The sequence below is a fragment of the Oncorhynchus masou genome, chromosome 15 (genome assembly GCF_036934945.1).
Source record: "Oncorhynchus masou masou isolate Uvic2021 chromosome 15, UVic_Omas_1.1, whole genome shotgun sequence".
Classification (NCBI taxonomy): Eukaryota; Metazoa; Chordata; class Actinopteri; order Salmoniformes; family Salmonidae; genus Oncorhynchus; species Oncorhynchus masou.
In genome coordinates this window covers 6,072,422-6,094,228 of record NC_088226.1, presented here as the reverse complement: position 1 = coordinate 6,094,228, position 21,807 = coordinate 6,072,422, and the positions used below count along the sequence as shown (strand labels likewise).

The following is a 21,807-nucleotide window of genomic DNA, read 5'->3' as shown; positions in this document are numbered from 1 at the left end:
AAGGGCCCGGTGACAGACATGACTGTGGAAGGTAGAGGACTTGTGCCACATAAAGGCACAGAAATACTGTTGTGCAATGTTGAACAATCTATCAGATCCCCTCAACAGCTGAACATGTTGCAGTACATCAGACCACAATATCACATTAGTTAACTCTATAGACTAGAGCAATTGAAGCTCATGGATTTTTTTTTACTGTGTATTAATGTACATGTAAATGTATTACTGTAAATACTACTTTAATGTTTGAAGGTTGAGAAGATCATAAATGGTAAGCCTATATATTTGAACACTGGCAGTGACACAACTCAGGCTTAGACGATATTACTATGTTTCAGGAATTTTCTGCCTGCATCCTGTCTGGCATTCCTCTACCCTGGCCCATGCAGTCAGTGTGACGTTACACACACACACACACACACACACACACACACACACACACACACACACACACACACACACACACACACACACACACACACACACACACACACACACACACACACACACACACACACACACACACACACACACACAGCATGTTGGTTTAGCAGTCTCACTGACGTCTTTAGCAACTGCATGTCCCTGTCTTTGAAGAAAAACAAAAGAGGGGACCAAGAGGAACGCCCTCTCTGGAAACCAAGGAGGAGTTGCCTTGGTTACACTAATGTGGTGTGTGCTATCCATGTTGAGTGTCGGTCTGTGTGTGTGAGAGGCAAAGTGAGAAACGGGTGTGAAGCAATGGAGAGGAGGAAAGTAGAGATGGAACATTTTGAATGCAATCAGGAATTGCAGTCTTCTCTGTTAGAAACCAAGGACAGAGATACTTTTTCCAGCACTCCTGAGTTTGATTGTCAATTCCTTCTCTGATAGCCATTTACGTGGCCACTGCACACACAACAAGCCATTGGATTCAAAGGGCTTTCTCTGTTTTCCCTGCAGTAAAATGTAACCCCCATTGTAAAATGCAGTGGAGAGGGGAGTGATGCAGTAAACCAGCACACAAGTCACAACAGGTTATATTTTGGCTGCCCTTATTACACTGTTAATAGATTTAGGTGCGTCTTGTCATACTGGCTGGATCCTATGGCATCTGTCATTAAAGCCACTCTAAACATCTGATAAAATATGAAAATAAGGGTGTGATGCATGCCTTGAGTTGAGCCTCTAAGTGTATTTTCTATCCACAGTATCTACCTTATCTGTTGTGGTGTTATTGTTTTGTGTGCGTGAGGCACCTAATTCCCTCCATTTGCTTTTGAGGAAAGCCCACATCAACCGAGAGGCTTTGGTCTATTGAGATTCCACTGGGAGACTGAGGAGGATGCCAGCCAGCCAGCCAGTCAGCTTGGTGTTTCTGGACTCCTCATGAATGACTGCCTGGTTACATAAGCCTGTTTTTAAAGGCAAATTACAGGATAGAAAGAGTCCTCCTTGTGTCAGATGAAATCAACTGTGACTAGTAGGCTGAGAGTTGTGCTGTTCAGGGAGGGGCCGTTGTGTGTGTTCCATGTCTTGGAGGAAGTCTGTAGAGAACAGTAGCACAGAGACTTTGCCTGGAGAGCGGCAACATGCAGACAGGCCTGTTGTCACGTCCTGACCTTAGTTCCTTTTTTATGTCTCTGTTTTAGTTTAGTCAAGGCAGGAGTTGGGGTGGGCATCCTATGTTTTGTAGTCTAGGTTTTGTATTTTTTATGTGCTTGGCCTTGTATGATTCCCAATCAGAGGCAGCTGGCAATCGTTGTCTCTGATTGAGAACCATACTTAGGCAGCCTGTTTTCCCACTATTGGTGTGGGTAGTTGTTTTCTGTCTTTGCATGTCTGCACCAGACAGAACTGTTTAGTTTGTTCCACGTTGTTATTTTTTTGTTCTAGTGTTCTGTTTCTTTATTAAATCTACTATGAACACGTACCATGCTACACCTTGGTCCTCTTCACCTTCTTCCACCTATGACAACCGTTACACCTGTAGGCATATGCCAGTTGTCTGTCTGTCTGTTTCCACCAGGTTTCTACCAGATACTAAGCCTGTAATCTACTCATTCATATAAAAGCTGCTTATTAAAGGATGGATCATGGATCAACCACTGACACACCCACTGCCTCTAGGCTTTTTGGCCCTTGTGGTGTGCCATAGTGGGGAGAGGCTTTTGTTATAGCAAAACACGGTTCCTCAGGCATAGGAATATCCTACTTTAGTGACTGCGTAGGAGGATTCTCTCTCTATATTGTTTTATCTCCCACAGAATGGAGTGCGTGGGTTGACAATGGCTTTAATGAAATGGTTTCATCTGGTGACAGAGGAGCGAGCAACTCATAAAAGATATTTGAAACCAGGGCTTTTCTTTAAGCATTGCTGGTGGATTATTTAGTGGGTTTGAGCTATAGTGGGTAATATTTTATTTACTGGGTTATAGTTATGTATTCCAGACCAAGTCTCTGGGTGTACCTCACCATGTTCAAGTTACGACACAAAGCCTGACATTATTTATGTTAGCTTTACCAACTATTCAACCAGACGCTGATGCCATACAATCAACAATGGCTGTTCAATAACATTGTCCTATTCCATTTAAAGAAAATATGTCAACTCTTCATGAACTTCTCTTATGACGGTAGGCCGTCAGTGTAAAATAAGAATTTGTTCTTAACTGACTTGACTGATTTGCTTAGGCTACTGTAGCCTAGTGGTGAGAGCGTTGGACTAGTAACCAAAAGGTTGCAAAATCGTTCTGCCCCTGAACAAGGCAGTTAACCCACTGTTCCTAGGCTGCCATTGAAAATAAGAATTTGTTCTTAACTGACTTGCCTAGGTAAAATAAAAATACATATTTTAGGAAACGGGCAGCCACACCTTAGTTTGTGTCTCGCTCTTTCAATCTCATTAGCGTAGCTTGCTTCTGTGGGAATCTTTTCCTGGGGCCTTGGCCAGCACATAGACTCCAGAAAGCTTAGACTGGTTTCCTGTCACTGTTGTTGTTGGAGGTAGAGAGAGTCAGGCAGACCCCCTCCCCTCATCCCTCTCACCCCCCTCACCACTCTCATCCTCATCCCTCTCACCCCGCCCCCCCCATCCCTCTCATCCCCCTCACCACTCTCATCCTCATCCCTCTCACCCCGCCCCCTCATCCCTCTCACCCCCCTCACCACTCTCATCCTCATCCCTCTCACCCCGCCCCCCCCATCCCTCTCATCCCCCTCACCACTCTCATCCTCATCCCCTCACCATTCTCATCCTCATCCCTCTCACCCCCATCCCTCTCATCCCCCCCCCCATCCCTCTCATCCCCCTCACCACTCTCATCCTCATCCTCTCATCCCCCTCTTCTGCTCTCTCCACAATGAGTTGCCTCTATTGGTCACAATGAAAACTCCTAGTCTTTATTACTGTAATTTCTCAACAATTACTACAGTCTACAGTCCTCAAACTCAACTTTGGACCTCGAGCCAGTTCCACTGATTTTTTTTCAATAGTTCTAATCAGGGACTGATTGAGACCTGGGACACCAGGTGTGTGCAAATAACGATCAGGTAGAACAGAAAAGCAGCAGGTTCCGGACCTCATAGGGTAAGAGTTGAGTACCCCTGGTCTACAGTATACACACAGTAAAGTGTTGTTCATGCTAGTGGATAACATGCTAACTAACGTGGGCTGTTTAAGTCAAAGTCAAACCTCTTACTGTAGTTGATGGCATTCCTTGTAACTTTGGTCAAATCTGGTAGACCAGAGCAGTGTTTCCCAACTCCAGGCCTCCATTATCTCTAACAGTACACTTTTTTATTGTAGCCCAGACAAGCACACCTGATTCAACTTGTCAACTAATCATCAAGCCTTCAATGAGCTGAATCAGGTGAGTTTGTCTGGTGCTACAACAAAAATGTGTGCTGTTGGGGGTACTGGAGGACTACAGTATATCACTTATATAGCCCGATTACCCCATTGTTTTTGATGTGTGGTCGTGTGTAGGGCGTCTGTCTTCATGTGTATTTGCTCAATCACGTGTGTGTGTGTGTGTGTGTGTGTGAGAATGTTTGGGAGTCACCCTTTCCTTCCCTCCTCTTTGTTGAGCAGTGTGTTCCAGAGGAAACGGTCAACATGACAAGAGAGACAGGGTGGAGGTCTAAACACAGGGTCACAGGATTCATTGTGTTTCAATAGACTGATCCATTTATTTGTGTGTGTGTGTGTGTGTGTGTGTGTGTGTGTGTAGGTTGTGCCAACTTGTGTGTGGTGTCAACTTGTGTAAATGTGTGTGTATTTGTTTGTAGAGGGTAAGAGTTCAGGAGCTTGTGAGTGTATTATATAACTAAGTCTGTCTTACACACCCCCTCTAGGCTCTATGGTCAGTCCCGTACATCTGCTTCTCTAATAAGGGTTTAGATCTATTATACAGACTCTATGATTTTGGCCTTAGATCTACTGAACACAATAGTAGCCTTTAATTGTAGGCATCACATGGACAGAGAGGTGTATTGGAAGTCCCTCACTGTAGGTCACTGGGCTTCCTGCTCTGCTCAGTGTGTTCTGTCTCCAGTCTTGTCTAGGGCCCAGGATGGAGCTCTGGCCATACATTCACACCCACCACGGCCCTCTTCCTGAGACCCAGTGGCTTTGGCTGAGGAGCGGTTTGTTTGTGTGTGTGTGTGTGTGTGTGTGTGTGTGTGTGTGTATGAGAGAGTGGATGGTAGAGGGTTTGTAGTGAAGTGAACGAGTGACTCTGGCCCAAAACAGCAGCATCACCGTCTCTACTACAGTTAGGGCCACGACACAGGGCCAGGTCAGGGTGGGGTGGAAGTGGACCTCACGTGGGGGCCCCCTGGGATGCAAGAGGGGAGAATGCTACAACATTCCATTTCTCATTCCATACCCCTCAGGGTTCATAAAAACCTCCTTGACAATGAGAGTAATGGCCACACCCTCCGTCACCCGCGCCCAGCGATGACACCACTGAGTAGGACCAGGACAGACTATAACACATACAGGGATAGTGTTTATACATACAGGCATAGTGTTTATACATACAGGCATAGTGTTTATACATACAGGCATAGTGTTTATACATACAGGCATAGTGTTTATACATACAGGCATAGCGTTTATACATACAGGCATAGTGTTTATACATACAGGCATAGGCATAGTGTTTATACATACAGGCAGTGTTTATACATACAGGCATAGTGTTTATACATACAGGTTTATACATACAGGTTTATACATACAGGCATAGTGTTTATACATACAGGGATAGTGTTTATACATACAGGCATAGTGTTTATACATACAGGCATAGTGTTTATACATACAGGCATAGTGTTTATACATACAGGCATAGTGTTTATACATACAGGCATACAGGCATAGCATAGTGTTTATACATACACATAGTGTTTATACATACAGGCATAGTGTTTTATACATACAGGCATAGCATAGTGTTTATACATACAGGCATAGTGTTTATACATACGTTTATACATACAGGCATAGCATAGTGTTTATACATACAGGCATAGCGTTTATACATACAGGCATAGTGTTTATACATACAGGCATAGTGTTTATACATACAGGCATAGTGTTTATACATACAGGCATAGTGTTTATACATACAGGCATAGTGTTTATACATACAGGCATAGTGTTTATACATACAGGCATAGTGTTTATACATACAGGCATAGTGTTTAGCAGGGATAGTGTTTATACATACAGGCATAGTTTATACATACAGGCATACAGGCATAGTGTTTATACATACAGGCAGGCATAGCGTTTATACATACAGGCATAGTGTTTATACATACAGGCATAGTGTTTATACATACAGGCATAGCGTTTATACATACAGGCAGGCATACAGGCATAGTGTTTATACATACAGGGCATAGTGTTTATACATACAGGCATAGCGTTTATACATACAGGCATAGTGTTTATACATACAGGCATAGTGTTTATACATACAGGCATAGTGTTTATACATACAGGCATAGTGTTTATACATACAGGCATAGTGTTTATACATACAGGCATAGTGTTTATACATACAGGCATAGTGTTTATACATACAGGCATAGTGTTTATACATACAGGCATAGTGTTTATACATACAGGCATAGTGTTTATACATACAGGCATAGTGTTTATACATACAGGCATAGCGTTTATACATACAGGCATAGCGTTTATACATACAGGCATAGCGTTTATACATACAGGCATAGCGTTTATACATACAGGCATAGCGTTTATACATACAGGCATAGTGTTTATACATACAGGCATAGTGTTTATACATACAGGCATAGCGTTTATACATACAGGCATAGCGTTTATACATACAGTTTATACATACAGGCATAGCGTTTATACATACAGGCATAGCGTTTATACATACAGGCATAGTGTTTATACATACAGGCATAGTGTTTATACATACAGGGATAGTGTTTATACATACAGGCATAGTGTTTATACTGTGTGTGTTCTGTCTGAAAGGGATTCTATGGTCAGGGATATAATATATTCTACCATCGTGGGTGTATGATGTTGGTTTCTGCAGTGTTGGTGAGCTTGGTTATGTTATCAAAGCTGACTACAGTCTGACAGCAAAGTGTAAGCAAATGTTTGTCACATGTTGACCATCCACAGCCTGAGTGACGCCACACAGGATGTCACAACGTTCTCTTTCACTTATCCATCCCTCTCATCCTTTCCCAGCCCTTTTCCTCTCCCCTCTGAGCTAGCAGTATGATCTAATCTTCATCATTGTCTCTGTCAATCTGTGCAGTGACAGGTTCTCTCGGGCTGGGCTCAGTTGGATGTGGGAGACATTTTGTGTGCCTGCAACTCGTTGGGTGGAGGTCAGAGACAGGAAGCATGGCCTCACAGATAAACCATGTTGACTCCTCAGGCCTGGTACCTGATAGGGTAGGACTAACACACTGATACTAACACACTGATAGAGAGCCATAGGGATGGAGGAGGGACAGCTGCTGTGGAAATGTGTGTCCTGAGAAGAGACAGAAGAACTAGAGATTTGACTGAAAAGGATGTCTGGGATGCTGAGCACTTCAGTACCTAATCAGGGCACACCCACCCATTAGTGTTAAATACTAGAGTAATACTGTAAAGTATTTTTACTAAAGTACTTTACAATACTGGATATTAGGGTGCATTGTTCACCCCTGTCACACTGACTGAAAAACCAGGTTTACAAAAGTGAGTTTGTCAGTCAGAAACTTATTAACGCTCTCCCCTATAGGGGTTTGAAAGGGTCACTAAACTAAGCTCTTGTCAAAATTACACATCACTTTTGACTTTGTCATCTCTGAGGTTATTCTTTCACCTGATCAAGGGGTGTTGCGCAACTTTCTACCACTCATTAAAAGCCCAGAGGCCCTGTTTAAAAGTTTCTGTGGTAGCAGTGGGCTGACTGCATGACAGATCTATTGTATATAGAGGACTGCTGAGTGCGTGCGGAATGCCTGGGTTGATGATTTGCGGGGCGCGTGGCAGAGGAGGGTGCCTAGACTTTGGACATTATCGATGGCACAAAATGCAGCCATGTGCATCATGGAAAACTCTGCGAGAGCCATTGCCTTTCAGGCAGAGCAAGACACATTCTCTGTCCATTACAGCTGCAGTAGAATATCTCTTGTATGTCGTTATCATGAATTATAAAGTGGGTGGTTCAAACCCTGAATGCATCGGACCATATACCAAGGGGTGGTTCAAACCCTGAATGCATCGGACCGTATACCAAGGGGTGGTTCAAACCCTGAATGCATCGGACCGTATACCAAGGGGTGGTTCAAACCCTGAATGCATCGGACCGTATACCAAGGGGTGGTTCAAACCCTGAATGCATCGGACCGTATACCAAGGGGTGGTTCAAACCCTGAATGCACCGGACCGTATACCAAGGGGTGGTTCAAACCCTGAATGCACCGGACCGTATGTTCAAACCCTGAATGCATCGGACCGTATACCAAGGGGTGGTTCAAACCCTGAATGCATCCGACCGTATACCAAGGGGTGGTTCAAACCCTGAATGCATCGGACCGTATACCAAGGGGTGGTTCAAACCCTGAATGCATCGGACCGTATACCAAGGGGTGGTTCAAACCCTGAATGCATCGGACCGTATACCAAGGGGTGGTTCAAACCCTGAATGCATCGGGACAAGGGGTGGTTCAAACCCTACCAAGGGGTGGTTCAAACCCTGAATGCATCGGACCGTATACCAAGGGGTGGTTCAAACCCTGAATGCATCGGACCGTATACCAAGGGGTGGTTCAAACCCTGAATGCATCGGACCGTATACCAAGGGGTGGTTCAAACCCTGAATGCATCGGACCGTATACCAAGGGGTGGTTCAAACCCCCTGAATGCATTGGACCTGAATATCGGACCGTATACCAAGGGGTGGTTCAAACCCTGAATGCATGGACCGTATACCAAGGGGTGGTTCAAACCCTGAATGCATACCAAGGGGTGGACCTGAATATACCAAGGGGTGGTTCAAACCCTGAATGCATCAAACCCTGAATGCATCGGACCGTATACCAAGGGACCATATGCAGGGGTGGTTCAAACCCTGAATGCCGTATACCAAAGGGTGGTTCAAACCCTGAATGCATCGGACCGTATACCAAAGGGTGGTTCAAACCCTGAATGCATCGGACCGTATACCAAGGGGTGGTTCAAACCCTGAATGCATCGGACCGTATACCAAGGGGTGGTTCAAACCCTGAATGCATCGGACCGTATACCAAAGGGTGGTTCAAACCCTGAATGCATCGGACCGTATACCAAGGGGTGGTTCAAACCCTGAATGCATCGGACCGTATACCAAGGGTATGACCAAAAAATTGCAATAATTACATTGGTAACCAGTTTTATAATAGCAGTAAGGCACCTCCAGGTTGTTCTGATATATTGCCTATATGCCACGACTAAGGGCTGTATCCAGGCACTCCACGTTGCGTCGTGCTTAAGAACAGCCTTTAGCCATGGTATATTGGCCATATACCACACCCTCTCGGCCTTACTGCTTAAGAATAACATGATTTAACATGAGTCTTTTTCCTGGATGTTGCCCTGTGGTTGAGTCACTCAGAGACCCTGGCATTCTGTAGTAATAATGCCACACGTTACCCGGCTCCAGTATGATGATGTCCTGGTGAATACACAGTAGTTACACTTCAGTCCTCCACTGGCTTCACATGGGGAAAATATGAACCAGGCATCTGGCAGAGTGGCAGCCGCTGGCATGGTGTATGAAGCTGTTTTCAAGCTGGTGAGGTGGTGACTTTGACAGCTGCTTTAGTGTTCCATTAGAAAGGCCCTCTGTGTTAAATATGGTCAGGAGAAGAGAATGAGAGGATGGACGATGCAAATTGCCTGAGATCATTAACCTTTGAGATATTTTACTAGAGCTCATCATGGTGTTTTACAGCTCTCTACATCAGATCAGGTTTTTATGGGATGACATCTCTGCTGTCAATCATTGACTCAGGTGCTGAAGAGACAGTGAAGCTTTCTTGACAGGGGTTTAGGTAAATAGTAAATATGTATGTATAAACACGATGCCTTAATATCAGGTAAGTATGAACTGAAAACAGCTACAAAAGAGTGAAATAAGTGTTATGTTTTGACAGGTGTGATTTTGGTTGGTTTGTGCCTCCCAGGTATAAACAAGGTCAGTCAGTTTTAGTGGCAGTTCTTTGTCAGGAGTATGTTTGAGGTGTTGCAGCTGTGTGGTGCCAGTTAAACAGAAGCTGTGGTGATACTGTACCTTATCTGGCATATACTGCTTCCTGAGGGGGTCGTGTGTTATGGTGAACTGGGTTATATCATGCTCTGGGTGGGGGCTGTCAAATCTGTAACTTTCAGAAGAGATAGATTAAGAAAGAAGCATCACTAGCAGCTGCAGATAGTTGAGTATATCAGGCTTAATGATGCGGGTTAACAGTTGTATGTAGATAAACTGTACTCTTAGAAAAAATGGTTCTTCAGTTGTCCCCATAGGATAACCCTTTTTGGTTCCAGGTAGAACCCTTTTGGGTTCCATGTAGAACCCCCTGTGGAAAGGGTTCTACCTGGAACTGAAAGGGTTCTACCTGGAACTAAAAGGGTCTACCTAGTCCCAAAAAGAGTTATATAATGGTTCTCCAATGGGGACAGCCGAAGAACCCTTTTAGGTTATAGATAGCACCTTTTTACAGGTTTGCTTGTTGGCGTGTGCGTTGGTTTGTTAGCATGTTCAGGCTGGTTAGTTAGTGTGTGCAGTAGGCCTACAGTGGTTTTCTGGCCCTCCGTAGAGTGTATGCAGATGAAATTCACATTCTACAGCACAACAGCAGAGTCATGTCTTAATTGTAAATCTAACAGTGACTCAATAATCCATGCCTTCTGGGAATGCTATAAATCTGGAAGTTATGGGCGGAGTTAGAAAGTTGACCTTCATAAGTATTACCATGTACATTTACTTTTAATCCATCTGTCTCCATATTTCAAGACATGGCGTATGTGAGTGATGTGAGATATCCAATGGGTTGGACAATTCTCATCTTGAAAAAACGTATATACTTAAAAACTGGAAATCAACCAATCCTCTATCGTTAAAACAATGGAAAGGTCAATTGCTTTATTATCTAAATGTTGACGGTGCGTGGGTGGCGAAGAGAAACAAGATGGTGCCGTTGGAGGCCATGAGAGGGATGCAGATGCTGGAGAAGGGGGTGTGAGCAGGTGGGTCTGGGTAGGTGTGATGTCGTTGATGTTTGTGTATGTTTCGTATTGTTAAAACATTTATATAATAGGCATACACATTATTTTGAGTGTAGGCAAACAGAGAGAAGAAGTGTGTCTGTCTCGGCTTGAGGTTAGATGCAATTGAAAGCCCGGTACGTAGCAGGAAGGAAGAAATGGGCTGAACCAGAGGATTCTAAGTCTCATTCTCTCCAATGACCTACCTGCTCCACAGGTCCCCTTCCTAGACTTGGACTGGATGACGATGACATGATGGCTGTTCTATTTTTGCATCAGGCCATAGTAAAACATCTGGCACAATTGGCAGTCAGGCAAAGCCTGGTTTTGAATTATGACTCAAATGCTTTTAGTCAGTTTCAAGTAAGACCCCAATGTTTGTTAATGTGTTCGTTCATACTGAAAGTGTTCCACTTGTTCATTTGAAACTAGGGCTTCTGGTTGAGCCCACGTGTCCACAGTCGTCGGCCACAGATGATGGAGATCACAATATTTTTTTCTTCCCTAAAAATTAGATGGAGATGGTTCTTGGTAAGGTACTGCTTCTCCTCCCTCCTGTCACCTCCATATAGAGGGTGTTAGTGAGTCCCTCCATGAGAATGACAGAGGATATTTCCTATTATGGCGTCTGTTAGCGCACTGGCAGTGCCATTGACGCCATCTTCATTTTGAAGTAGTCAGTTTTCTTCTTCTACTACTTCAGAGTTGGTAAACAAACTGAAAGGGTGCATACTGCCACCTGGAGTGTGTTGTCTGAACAGGTATAAAGTCAAGGTTGGTGATTTACTGTCACCTGCAGTTATGGAATGTTTGCTCAGGTGATGACCTTGATGGAATTATGTGATCCTTCCTTAACTTCAAAATGGTGAAAGTCTTCAATGGAGCTGCCCTTGCGAAAAGGGGCTTTCCGGGCACGAGAGTCCTCTATCATTCTCTCTGGTGACAACCAATGACCTGTCAGAACAGCTATGACCACTGACTTACTGTAAGTCACAGCTTTAGAAAGGGATGAGCCTCTCTAAATCCTCGTAGCTGTAAAACAGTGCGGTCACATTTGCTTGATGGTTTCGGTAACCAGCATGTAGAAATATCCATAAGACACCGTCTCTAATTTACACTGGAAGCGTAGTCAAACCAACTCATTATTGTCAGTCAAGGGGTGGGCAGGATGGAAAATGGCTGTTTGTTTTTTCAATGTCTTCTGTGTGGTAAATGTGAGTGCTGTAACCAGTGGGACTGCAGGTGTAGGGGTGTGTATGGTGTATTTATTTCTCTTGCATGTGAGGAAGTTGACTACAGAGGGAAGAGTATGCTTCAGGAATGAAGTAGCAGTTCCTGTGTGGCGTACTTCCCCTCACGATGGAAAAGGTTGTCATCTTCATCTCACTGCATGTCAAATCTATGCCTAATCATTTAAAATAGTCCACAAAGAACAATACTTTGACTTGCTTTGAAAATGCTTACTAGTATGGTTATTTCTGATGATTCAGGATATGCAAAACCTTGTCATTTATTCACATAAATGTTAATACTAACTGTGTTGTAACTGTTGTCTCAGTTTCTCTCCCTGTATTAACTGTTATTCATGAGGTGTTGCTTCTCAGTTGACCGGAGATATGTGGGACCACAGACCCCAGACATTATGACTGTTAGAAACCTCCTCATATAGAAGTCTACACAAGGTGATGTAGGTGTGGGGGATAGAGATGAGAGCGTGGATATTCCTTAGAGGTCATTCAACTCAATGTGATTGGAGCACAAAGTGCCCATATGTGAGATCTCTGAGAGCTTTAAAGGAACATGATGTTTAAGGTTTAGGCTTAGAAACAACTATTCAGGAGTTGTAGCACAGTGTTCCTATTTACGGTATATAATTACCACAGGAATTTTTCATTTCCTAAAACAAGATAAAGCTTAATATGATGTAATGAATTGAATTGAATGTTAACTATGTAATAGAAGGTCCCTGTAATCTTCCCCCACCTGAGTGGTTACCATGACCAAACCCTTCCCTTTTAGAATGTGGAACCAGTAACTGCCTTTCCCGAGTTGGACTTACTTTCCAGCGTTCCTCTCCCACATTCTCCAAATATTATGTTGACTGTAAAACACACACACACACACACACACACACACACACACACACACACACACACACACACACACACACACACACACACACACACACACACACACAGGACATGCAGTAGGAGTGAAGCACGGTTTCCTCCCCAGGAGAAGGCCCTGGTTTGTGTGTGTGCAGCAGATTCCACAGATTCCATGCCCTCCCGGAGATTCTTCCCTGCTCCCGACACAAACTGTCTTCTGTTATCTCAGCCACCCTGCCATGGTCCCTTTCTGTTGGTTGGCAGGGACGCTCAACGTTGGCCAGCTGACCTCATCCTTCCTGGCTTTGTTCCGCTGTGAATGTCTGTTATTAAAGCTGCAATATGTAATTTTGCACATAGAAATGATAGTTATAGATCTGTCATTCTCATTGAAAGCAAGTCTAAGAAGCAGTAGATTCTGTTCTATGTGCGCTATTTCTATGCTTCCTGTTCTTACATTTTATTTTTGGGTCTTTTACTTTCAGTTTTGTACACCAGCTTCAAATAGTTAAAATACTATATTTTTGGTTATGGAAAATATATTTCACAGCGGTTTCGATGGTACAATGATTTTCTACATGATACTTGCTTGTTTTGTTATATTAACTGACATTAGGACTAGCTATTTGAATTTTAGCAACCAGGAAATGACGGAGCAATTTCGGCAAAGTCCACCTTAAGAGGAATAGGACTCCAATTGGACTGAAACAGATCTGTCCTGGTCAGACACTGGGCTTAGTGCTCCTGTAAAATGTGTGGTAAGACTTGTGCAGTGGACAGTCAATGGGATCTACATACCAGAAGGACATCCTCAAGCCATGCTGTATTTTTCTTATCTACCATGACTTCCATGACCAAGGGGTTTCTAGCCTTCAATTTGTAGGATGCAGGTGCACCCTCATTCTCTCTTCATTTTGAAGGGAAAATCCTTTGTGGCGTACAGTTTGCAGTTTGCGTTTAATTATGTAGCAAAACAGAGATTTCACACACCAAAAACAGGAAGCAGAGAAACCACTGTAACCAGCGTTTCAGTTTAACCAGGACTTTGGCCTTCGGGTATAGAGGGACCACACCAAGAATTACTCAGGGAGAATTAAGTTCCAATTAATGTGCTTTTCCTGCATACTTTCCAAATTTCTATTATTTCCTCTACTTTCCCTCCTAAATATGCTTGTTTGATCCTTATTAAAGTATTTATTATTTATTATCTTAATTTATTATATAAATATGTTATGACAGTTGATTTTGATTTACTCAGTTTGGAATGTATATTTTATATGGAGGTCTGGAATGAAGAACATGGAGGAGAATCAGACCAGATTAACATGTAAGATGGTTGTCAGTTTCATCAGATGCATCAGGTACTCAACTTAAGTCTGATTGGCAGGATCAGTGTTTGGCACACTCCTGTTGCTCCCTATCCTCCCAGCCATGTTCAACTCTGTTCCTCCGACTAGAACCTGTTACAGAGACATGTAATGAATTCAGGGGGCAGTTGAGCCTCATTGAAGCTCTGGCCAGCCCCAGCGTTATTGATGTTGTCTCAGAGAGGATCAGTATTTGTCTTTGACAGCGAGAATGGTCTACTGAACAGTCTCTTCATGATAGACCCGTTAGCTCTCAAGCTGTTGCCTCTTGACGTGGCTGAGGGACCGTATGTGTTGTGGGGGAGGGGCTTTGCCTGGGCCATTCCTGAAAGCGGGAAGCAGGTGGAGTCTTCAGGAAGCCTGTCTTTTCCTGGACCTCTCCTCCACAGAAGGAGAGGCTGCGGCTCGTTGGAAGGGGGAAGGCTTTGTGTGCCATTCTTTAAACAAAAGGCTTCTTCCGTTCTGAGTCTCAGTGACGACAGCACTCCACCCAGCAGCCTGTCCCTGCCCCCTTTTTTTACTCACTGATTGGACTGGCTAATACAGCACTCTACTCCTCCTTAAGACTGCAATCAACTTACATAAGACAAAGGCTATTGGTCATTCATGACTGCTCCACTTTGATGTAGTGTGTGTGTGTGTGTGTGTGTGTGTGTGTGTGTGTGTGTGTGTGTGTGTGTGTGTGTGTGTGTGTGTGTGTGTGTGTGTGTGTGTGTGTGTGTCTGATTGGCTGATGGATTCTAGAATCTCTATTATACAGTTGAAGTCGGAAGTTTACATACACTTAGGTTGGGGTCATTAAAACTTGTTTTTCAAACACTTCACAAATTTCTGGTTAACACACTATAGTTTTGGCAAGTCGGTTAGGACATCTACTTTGTGCATGAGACAAGTCATTTTTCCAACAATTGTTTACAGACAGATTATTTCACTTATAATTCACTGTATCACAATTCCAGTGGGTCAGAAGTTTACATACACTAAGTTGACTGTGCTTTTAAATAGCTTGGAAAATAACTGAAAATGATGCCATCGCTTTAGAAGCTTCTGATAGGCTAATTGACATAATTTGAGTCAATTGGAGGTGTACCTGTAGATGTATTTCAAAGCCTACCTTCAAACTCAGTGCCTCTTTGCTTGACATCATGGGAAAATCTAAAGAAATCTGCCAAGACCTCAGAAAATTGTAGACCTCCACAAGTCTGGTTCATCCTTGGGAGCAATTTCAAAACGCCTGAAGGTACCATGTTCATCTGTACAAACAATAGTACGCAAGTATAAACACCATGGGACCACGCAGCCATCATACCGCTCAGGAAGGAGACACGTTCTGTCTCCTAGAGATGAAAGTACTTTGGTGTGAAAAGTGCAAATCAATCCCAGAATAACAGCAAAGGACCTTGTGTAGATGCTGGAGGAAACAGGTACAAAAGTATCTATATCCACAGTAATACGAGTCCTATATTGACATAACCTGAAAGGCCGCTCAGCAAGGAAGAAGCCACTGCTCCAAACTGCCATAAAAAGCCAGATTACAGTTTGCAACTACACATGTGGACAAAGATCATACTTTTTGGAGAAATGTCCTCTGGTCTGATGAAACAAAAATAGTACTGTTTGGCCATAATGACCATCGTTACGTTTGGAGGTTAAAAGGGGGATGCTTGCAACCCAAAGAACACCATCCCAACCGTGAAGCACGGGGGTGGCAGCATCATGTTGTGGGGGTACTTTGCTGCAGGAGGGCCTAGTGCACTTCACAAAATAGATGGGATCATGAGGAGGTAAAATTATGTGGATATTGAAGCAACATCTCAAGTCATCAGTTAGTTAAAGTTAAAGCTTGGTCGCAAATGGGTCTTCCAAATGGACAATGACCCCAACCATACTTCCAAAGTTGTGGCAAAATGGCTTAAGGACAACAAAGTCAAGGTATTGGAGTGGCCATCACAAAGCCCTGACCTCACACCTATAGAACATTTGTGGGCAGAACTGAAAAAGCGTGTGCAAGCAAGAAGGCCTACAAACCTGACTCAGTTACACCAGCTCTGTCAGGAGGAATGGGCCAAAATTCACCCAATTTATTATGGGAAGAAAGTGAAACAATTTAAAGGCAATGCTACCAAATACTAATTGAGTGTATGTACACTTCTGACCCACTCAGAATGTGATGAAATAAATAAAAGCTGAAATAAATAATTCTCTCTACTATTATTCTGCATTTCACATTCTTAAAATAAAGTGCTGATCCTAACTGACGTAAGACAGGGAATGTTTACTAGGATTAAATGTCAGGAAATGTGAAAAACTGAGATTAAATGTATTTGGCTGAGGTATATGTAAACTTCCGACTTCAACTGTCGGTGTCAATCAAAGTCTCGTCAAAAGTGATTACATCAATAATTATATTGGCCAATAGGGGGAGTATGGGGTTGTTGTGTCAGAGAGACATTGATTATGATTGTGCCATTTGTTTGGCTCCTGTTCTATATCTGTGCTGTATTTAACTCTGCACCTACATTTGAACATTCCCTGAGGCTTTGTAAAACTCTGTAAACAGTCCCCGTACTAAAAAAACCCATTACTTATGTTCTCCTACCGACGGATGGGAGTAGCTGGACTTGGTCGAGTTTTTTCCTGGATGACAATACAGTGCTATGTCTTCCTGTCATCTCAGAGAGGCATGAGGACAGGGGTCACCTCCCAGCCTGCTATTGTCCTGCCCTGGGCTCACTGGGCTGGCTGGGCTCACACAACACAGGGGCCTGGCCCTCAGGAACTGGCCCTTCCTCAGGCCGGGGTAGTGGCTCCATGCCTCCTGGCTCCTGCCCTGCCCCTCCCAGTCCTCCCTACACCAACACAGATTCAGTCACATGCTCTGTACACCCTCCTATTCTGACCGGACTACTTTCCTTACTCTGGTGTAATTTTAGTCTGATTTGATCATCAATGACAGAGTCATGGTCTTAAATGTAGCCTATTACTGCATTTCATACCATATCAGCATACTGGACATATGGGAAGGGGAAGAAAGGGAAGGGGATATCTAGTTAGTTGGCACAACTGAATCCATTCAACTGAAATGTGTCTTCCGCATTTAACCCAACCCATGTCGTCCACATCATCGACGCCCGGGGAGCAGTCGTAGTTGGGGGTTAACTGTCTTGATAAATGGCTTGGAGATTTAAACCAGCGATCTTTCGGTTACTGGCCCAATACCTCTAGGCTACCTGCCGCTCGATATTGGGATGTATTAGGTATTAATGGTAAAGGAAAAACATATTTTTGTGAATCATTTCATGTAAGTTCTGTGAATGTGATTCATTGTCTTAGCACAGGAAACCAGGAGAGCGGAAGGAGAAAGTAGATTCTCCAACAGGAGAATTCAACTAACTGTGTTTCATCTCTTCATCAGGACGTGCAGAGTGAGCTGAGGCCACGTCTGTGTGTGATCAAGAAGGGGCCTCATGGCTACGGCTTCAACCTGCACAGTGAGAAGGCCAGACCAGGCCAGTACATCAGAGCAGTGGATGAGGACTCACCTGCACAGAGGTCAGGCCTGCTGGCCAAGGACATGATAGTACAGGTAACTATCTAGCTCACCTTTGACCTCTGGCATCATACTGTATTATTATTATTATTCCATGTATAGTCATAGTACATTACTATTGTTAGTAGTATTCAATGCACAGTACTATTATTACTGTATAGTAGTAAATTGAATAATATTGTATTAATGAAAATAATTCTGTTTGTCATGCAAGCTTTTCTAAAATTACGGGACTTGTCTTTAACTTCTTGATGCACCTATCCCGTTAGCGGGATAATTTTCGTCAACATTCACTGAATTGCAGAGTGCCAAATTCAAATTAAATTACTAAAAATATTTCATTTTCATGAAATCACAAGTGCAATATAGCAAAACACAGCTTAGCTTGTTGTTAATTCACCTGGCGTGTCAGATTTCAAAAAAGCTTTTTGGCGAAAGCATACCAAGCGTTTATGGAAGGACATCTCTCTCAGTAGACAAAACATTACAAACAGCTAGCAGCCAAGTAGATTGGTCACGAAAGTCAGAAAAGCAATAAAATGAATCGCTTACCTTTGATGATCTTCAGATGTTTGCACTCACGAGACTCCTAGTTACACAATAAATGTTCCTTTTGTTCCATAAAGATGATTTTTAGATGATTTTTTTTATATCCAAAATACCTCCATTTGGTTGGCACGTTATGTTCAGAAATCCACAGGCTCAAGCGGTCACGACATCACAGATGAAAATTCCAAATAGTATCCGTAAAGTTCGTAGAAACATGTCAAATGTTTTTTATAATCAATCCTCAGGTTGTTTTTACAATATATAATCAATAATATTTCAACCGGGACTGTAGCTTCTTCAATAGGAGAGCGAAAGAAAATGTCTTCTCCAAGCTGTTACGCATGCAAAACGCTGCTGGCACCCAGCCATACAATGATGCAATGTGATCTTTCTTGCTTATTTTTCTAAATAAAAGCCTGAAACTATGTCTAAAGACTGTTCACACCATGGAGAAAGCAGCACGTCCGGGTTGGATTTTCCTCAGGTTTTCGCCTGCAAAATCAGTTCTGTTATACTCACAGATAATATTTTGACAGTTTTGGAAACTTTAGAGTTTTCTATCCTAATTATATGCATATTCTAGATTATGGGCCTGAGAAATAGGCAGTTTCATTTGGGTACTTTTTTCATCCAAACATCAAAATACTGCCCCCTAGTCTCAAGAGGTTTTAATGGCCTTGGCACAATTCAGTCATGTTGAAGTTGAAGTGTGGAGTGAGGAGGACTGTGAGTGGTAGTAACAGTCTCTGTGTGGGGTCCTAATCTCATAGGAGGGGAGAGGTGGACACTGTCACTGGGAGTTAGCTCAGACTGGGATAATCCAGCTTTGTCACTGGTGACTTGTCTGCACTCCACCACCCCAGTCTATCCTGCTCATTACTCACTACTGTAGAACAGGGTGGGTGGGTGTGTATTGTCAGAGGTGTGTATGGCTGCCTGGCTGCCCTCATTCTACTCTAGAAACGTTTGTAAATGAGTTTCTGCTATTCCCCAGCAGCCATGTGAGACTGCCATAGAAAAGGAGAGAAGGAAGAGAGGAGAGTTGAATGCTTGAGACAGAGAGGGGGTTCCATCCCCCAGCAGGCCCCACTCTCCCACCACCCACTGAGGACTGTATTCTTTCTGTTAAATGGACAGCTATTGTTACTGCCCAAGCACGTATTGTTTGGTCTCCTTCCTGGGACTGTGGTAGACAGGCAGGGCCACCCTATGACCGACACAGATACACACATGCACGCATTAAACTCATGTGCATACACACGTACACACCCACAGACACATAATAATTAGGCTTTTTTTTTAAATGTAACCTTTATTTAATTAGGCAAGTCACGTACACACACATGCACACACACGAAGATACTCACGCACGCATGCACACACACACACGTGCACAAAATACACACTTAGAGCTCACAGAACCCACACAAACAATGTACACACATGCTATCTCAGCAGTGGTTCTCCAGAATGTTCAGCTGTCTGGAGAACAGATGACACTATGACATATGCTGGGCCAATGGCCCGATGGCTGAGATGGTGTTGCTAAGCACTCTCTGGCTTCTAGCAGTTGTTGCTATCCAAGAACCTACTGTATGAAGAGAAAGGAAAGTAGAATGTTTTTGCATATTTTCTCTGAATTGTACACTGTTCTCTTCAGCAATGTTTAATTTGTATTCAGACTGCGTACTACGGATTCTTATGCAACAGTGAAGAGTTTGACACTCATTTCTCAAGCCCCTGGGAGAGCTTTACTTCCTCTCTGTGTGTGTGCAGCATCATATTCTGTGTTTGTGTGGAGAGACAGGATTTCCTGCTGGACAACAGACTGATAGTATTGAAAACTGAGTCCTGGCTTTGATAAACAGGTTATCGTCCTCGTTGTGAGAACAATGGAAATATGCAAGAAATAGTTTCCCATAAATAGTTAGTTACTTGAACAAACTATGGTGCTGATGTGAAAGGGAAACCTGTAGTTTTAGGCTGTTGGACTAGCCTTCACCTTTTTGACTTGGTAAACTATAGTTACACTACTTATACAACTAAGGAGTTAATGCTTCATGCACTGATTTGTGCAGACATGACTCTTGTGTCTGTGTGTGTTTTGACGTTCCTTACACTCTCTCTGTTTCTCTCCCTCTCTCCCCTCTGGCTCTCTCTCTCCCTCTCTCCCCATCTCCCCCCCCCCCCCCCCACCCCGTTCTGTCTCTCTCCCCCTCTCTCTGTCTTCGTCTCTCCCTCTTTCTCTCCAGGTGAATGGTATGACAGTGGAGGGGAAGCAGCACTCGGAGGTGGTGGCAGCCATCAAGTCTGGTGGTGAGGAAACCTCTCTACTGGTTGTGGACACAGACACAGATGCCTTCTTCCGGAGGTGCCAAGTCGCTCCCACCCCAGAACACCTCACAGGTGAGACCAGAGATCTACAAGAAAGGGCCAGAACTTGGTTGATGCAGTTTGGCTGGATTACTGATCCTTTCTGTAGACATACATGTCCAAGAATTCACACACAATGGACGTTATCAGCTTGCACGTTCGTCACTGTGTGAAGAACAAACCTCTGAAGCCCCTCACTCACACGACAGCCTCACAGTGTAGGGAGCGTTTTGCCTCTCATACATTTTTTTTTAGGTAGATAATGATTAAACCACTACTTCTCCTTTAACAGCCTCATTCAAGGTCTATAGTCCCCAGAGGTTTCTCTCTCAGGCCTGATCTCTTACCCCTCTGTCCCCCTGTCCTTGGTAAACACTAGCAGATTAAGGGTCTATCTGACTGCTTGGCCAGGCTCCTCTGCTCCTCTCTCTCTGCCAAGGAACACAGACACAGAGACACACATATACTGAGCTCATCTCATTTCCTGTCCCCTCACGTTGTTTGCTCGAGGTACAAAATCTAAACTCTTAGGTACGGATCTAGAATCAGCTTAACCTCCCTGAATGTCAACCACTATTAGGGGCTAAATGCAAACTTCCCCCAACTGTCTAGGGGCAGCTTCCCCCAACAGCTACTGAGCTCTTCACAAAGAGAAGGTTGTTGTACCTCAGAAAGCCCCTAGAGGGAGCCTCAGCCTGTAAATTGATTCCAGTGCTGGAGAGTCTGGCTGCAGGTTGGCATTTATTGTCATGAATTTTGCCCTGGAGGCAGCTCTGTGGAGTAGTCATGAGCTGGCACAGCCACAAAGTCTTAAAATCAGATTTTACACCTAACCATAACCTTAACCACACTTCTAACCCTGACCTTAAAATAAGACCAAAAAGCATATTTTTGCTTTCATACATTTTAACAATATAGTCATTAATTACTTTGTAGCTAGCCCATCTAGCAGAAATCACTTGGTTCTGCCTCCAAGGCAAGATTCATGACAATAAACGTCAAGCTGCATTTGGCTTGGGAGGCCAACTGTGCCCAAGTAACACTTGTTGAAACAGGGCGGTGGCCCATGACAACACTTAGCTG

At 43.6% G+C, this 21,807-nt stretch overlaps 1 protein-coding gene across 1 annotated transcript in view; it reads left to right on the top strand.

The window, feature by feature from the left end:
- LOC135555408 (Na(+)/H(+) exchange regulatory cofactor NHE-RF1-like) overlaps positions 1 to 21,807 on the top strand; it is a 34,222-nt gene that overhangs the window by 6,207 nt on the left and 6,208 nt on the right. Inside the window, exons 2-3 of the mRNA XM_064987807.1 lie at positions 17,668 to 17,838; positions 20,604 to 20,757. Of these exons, the coding sequence (XP_064843879.1) occupies positions 17,668 to 17,838; positions 20,604 to 20,757 (325 nt within the window). The remainder of the gene's footprint in view (positions 1 to 17,667; positions 17,839 to 20,603; positions 20,758 to 21,807) is intronic.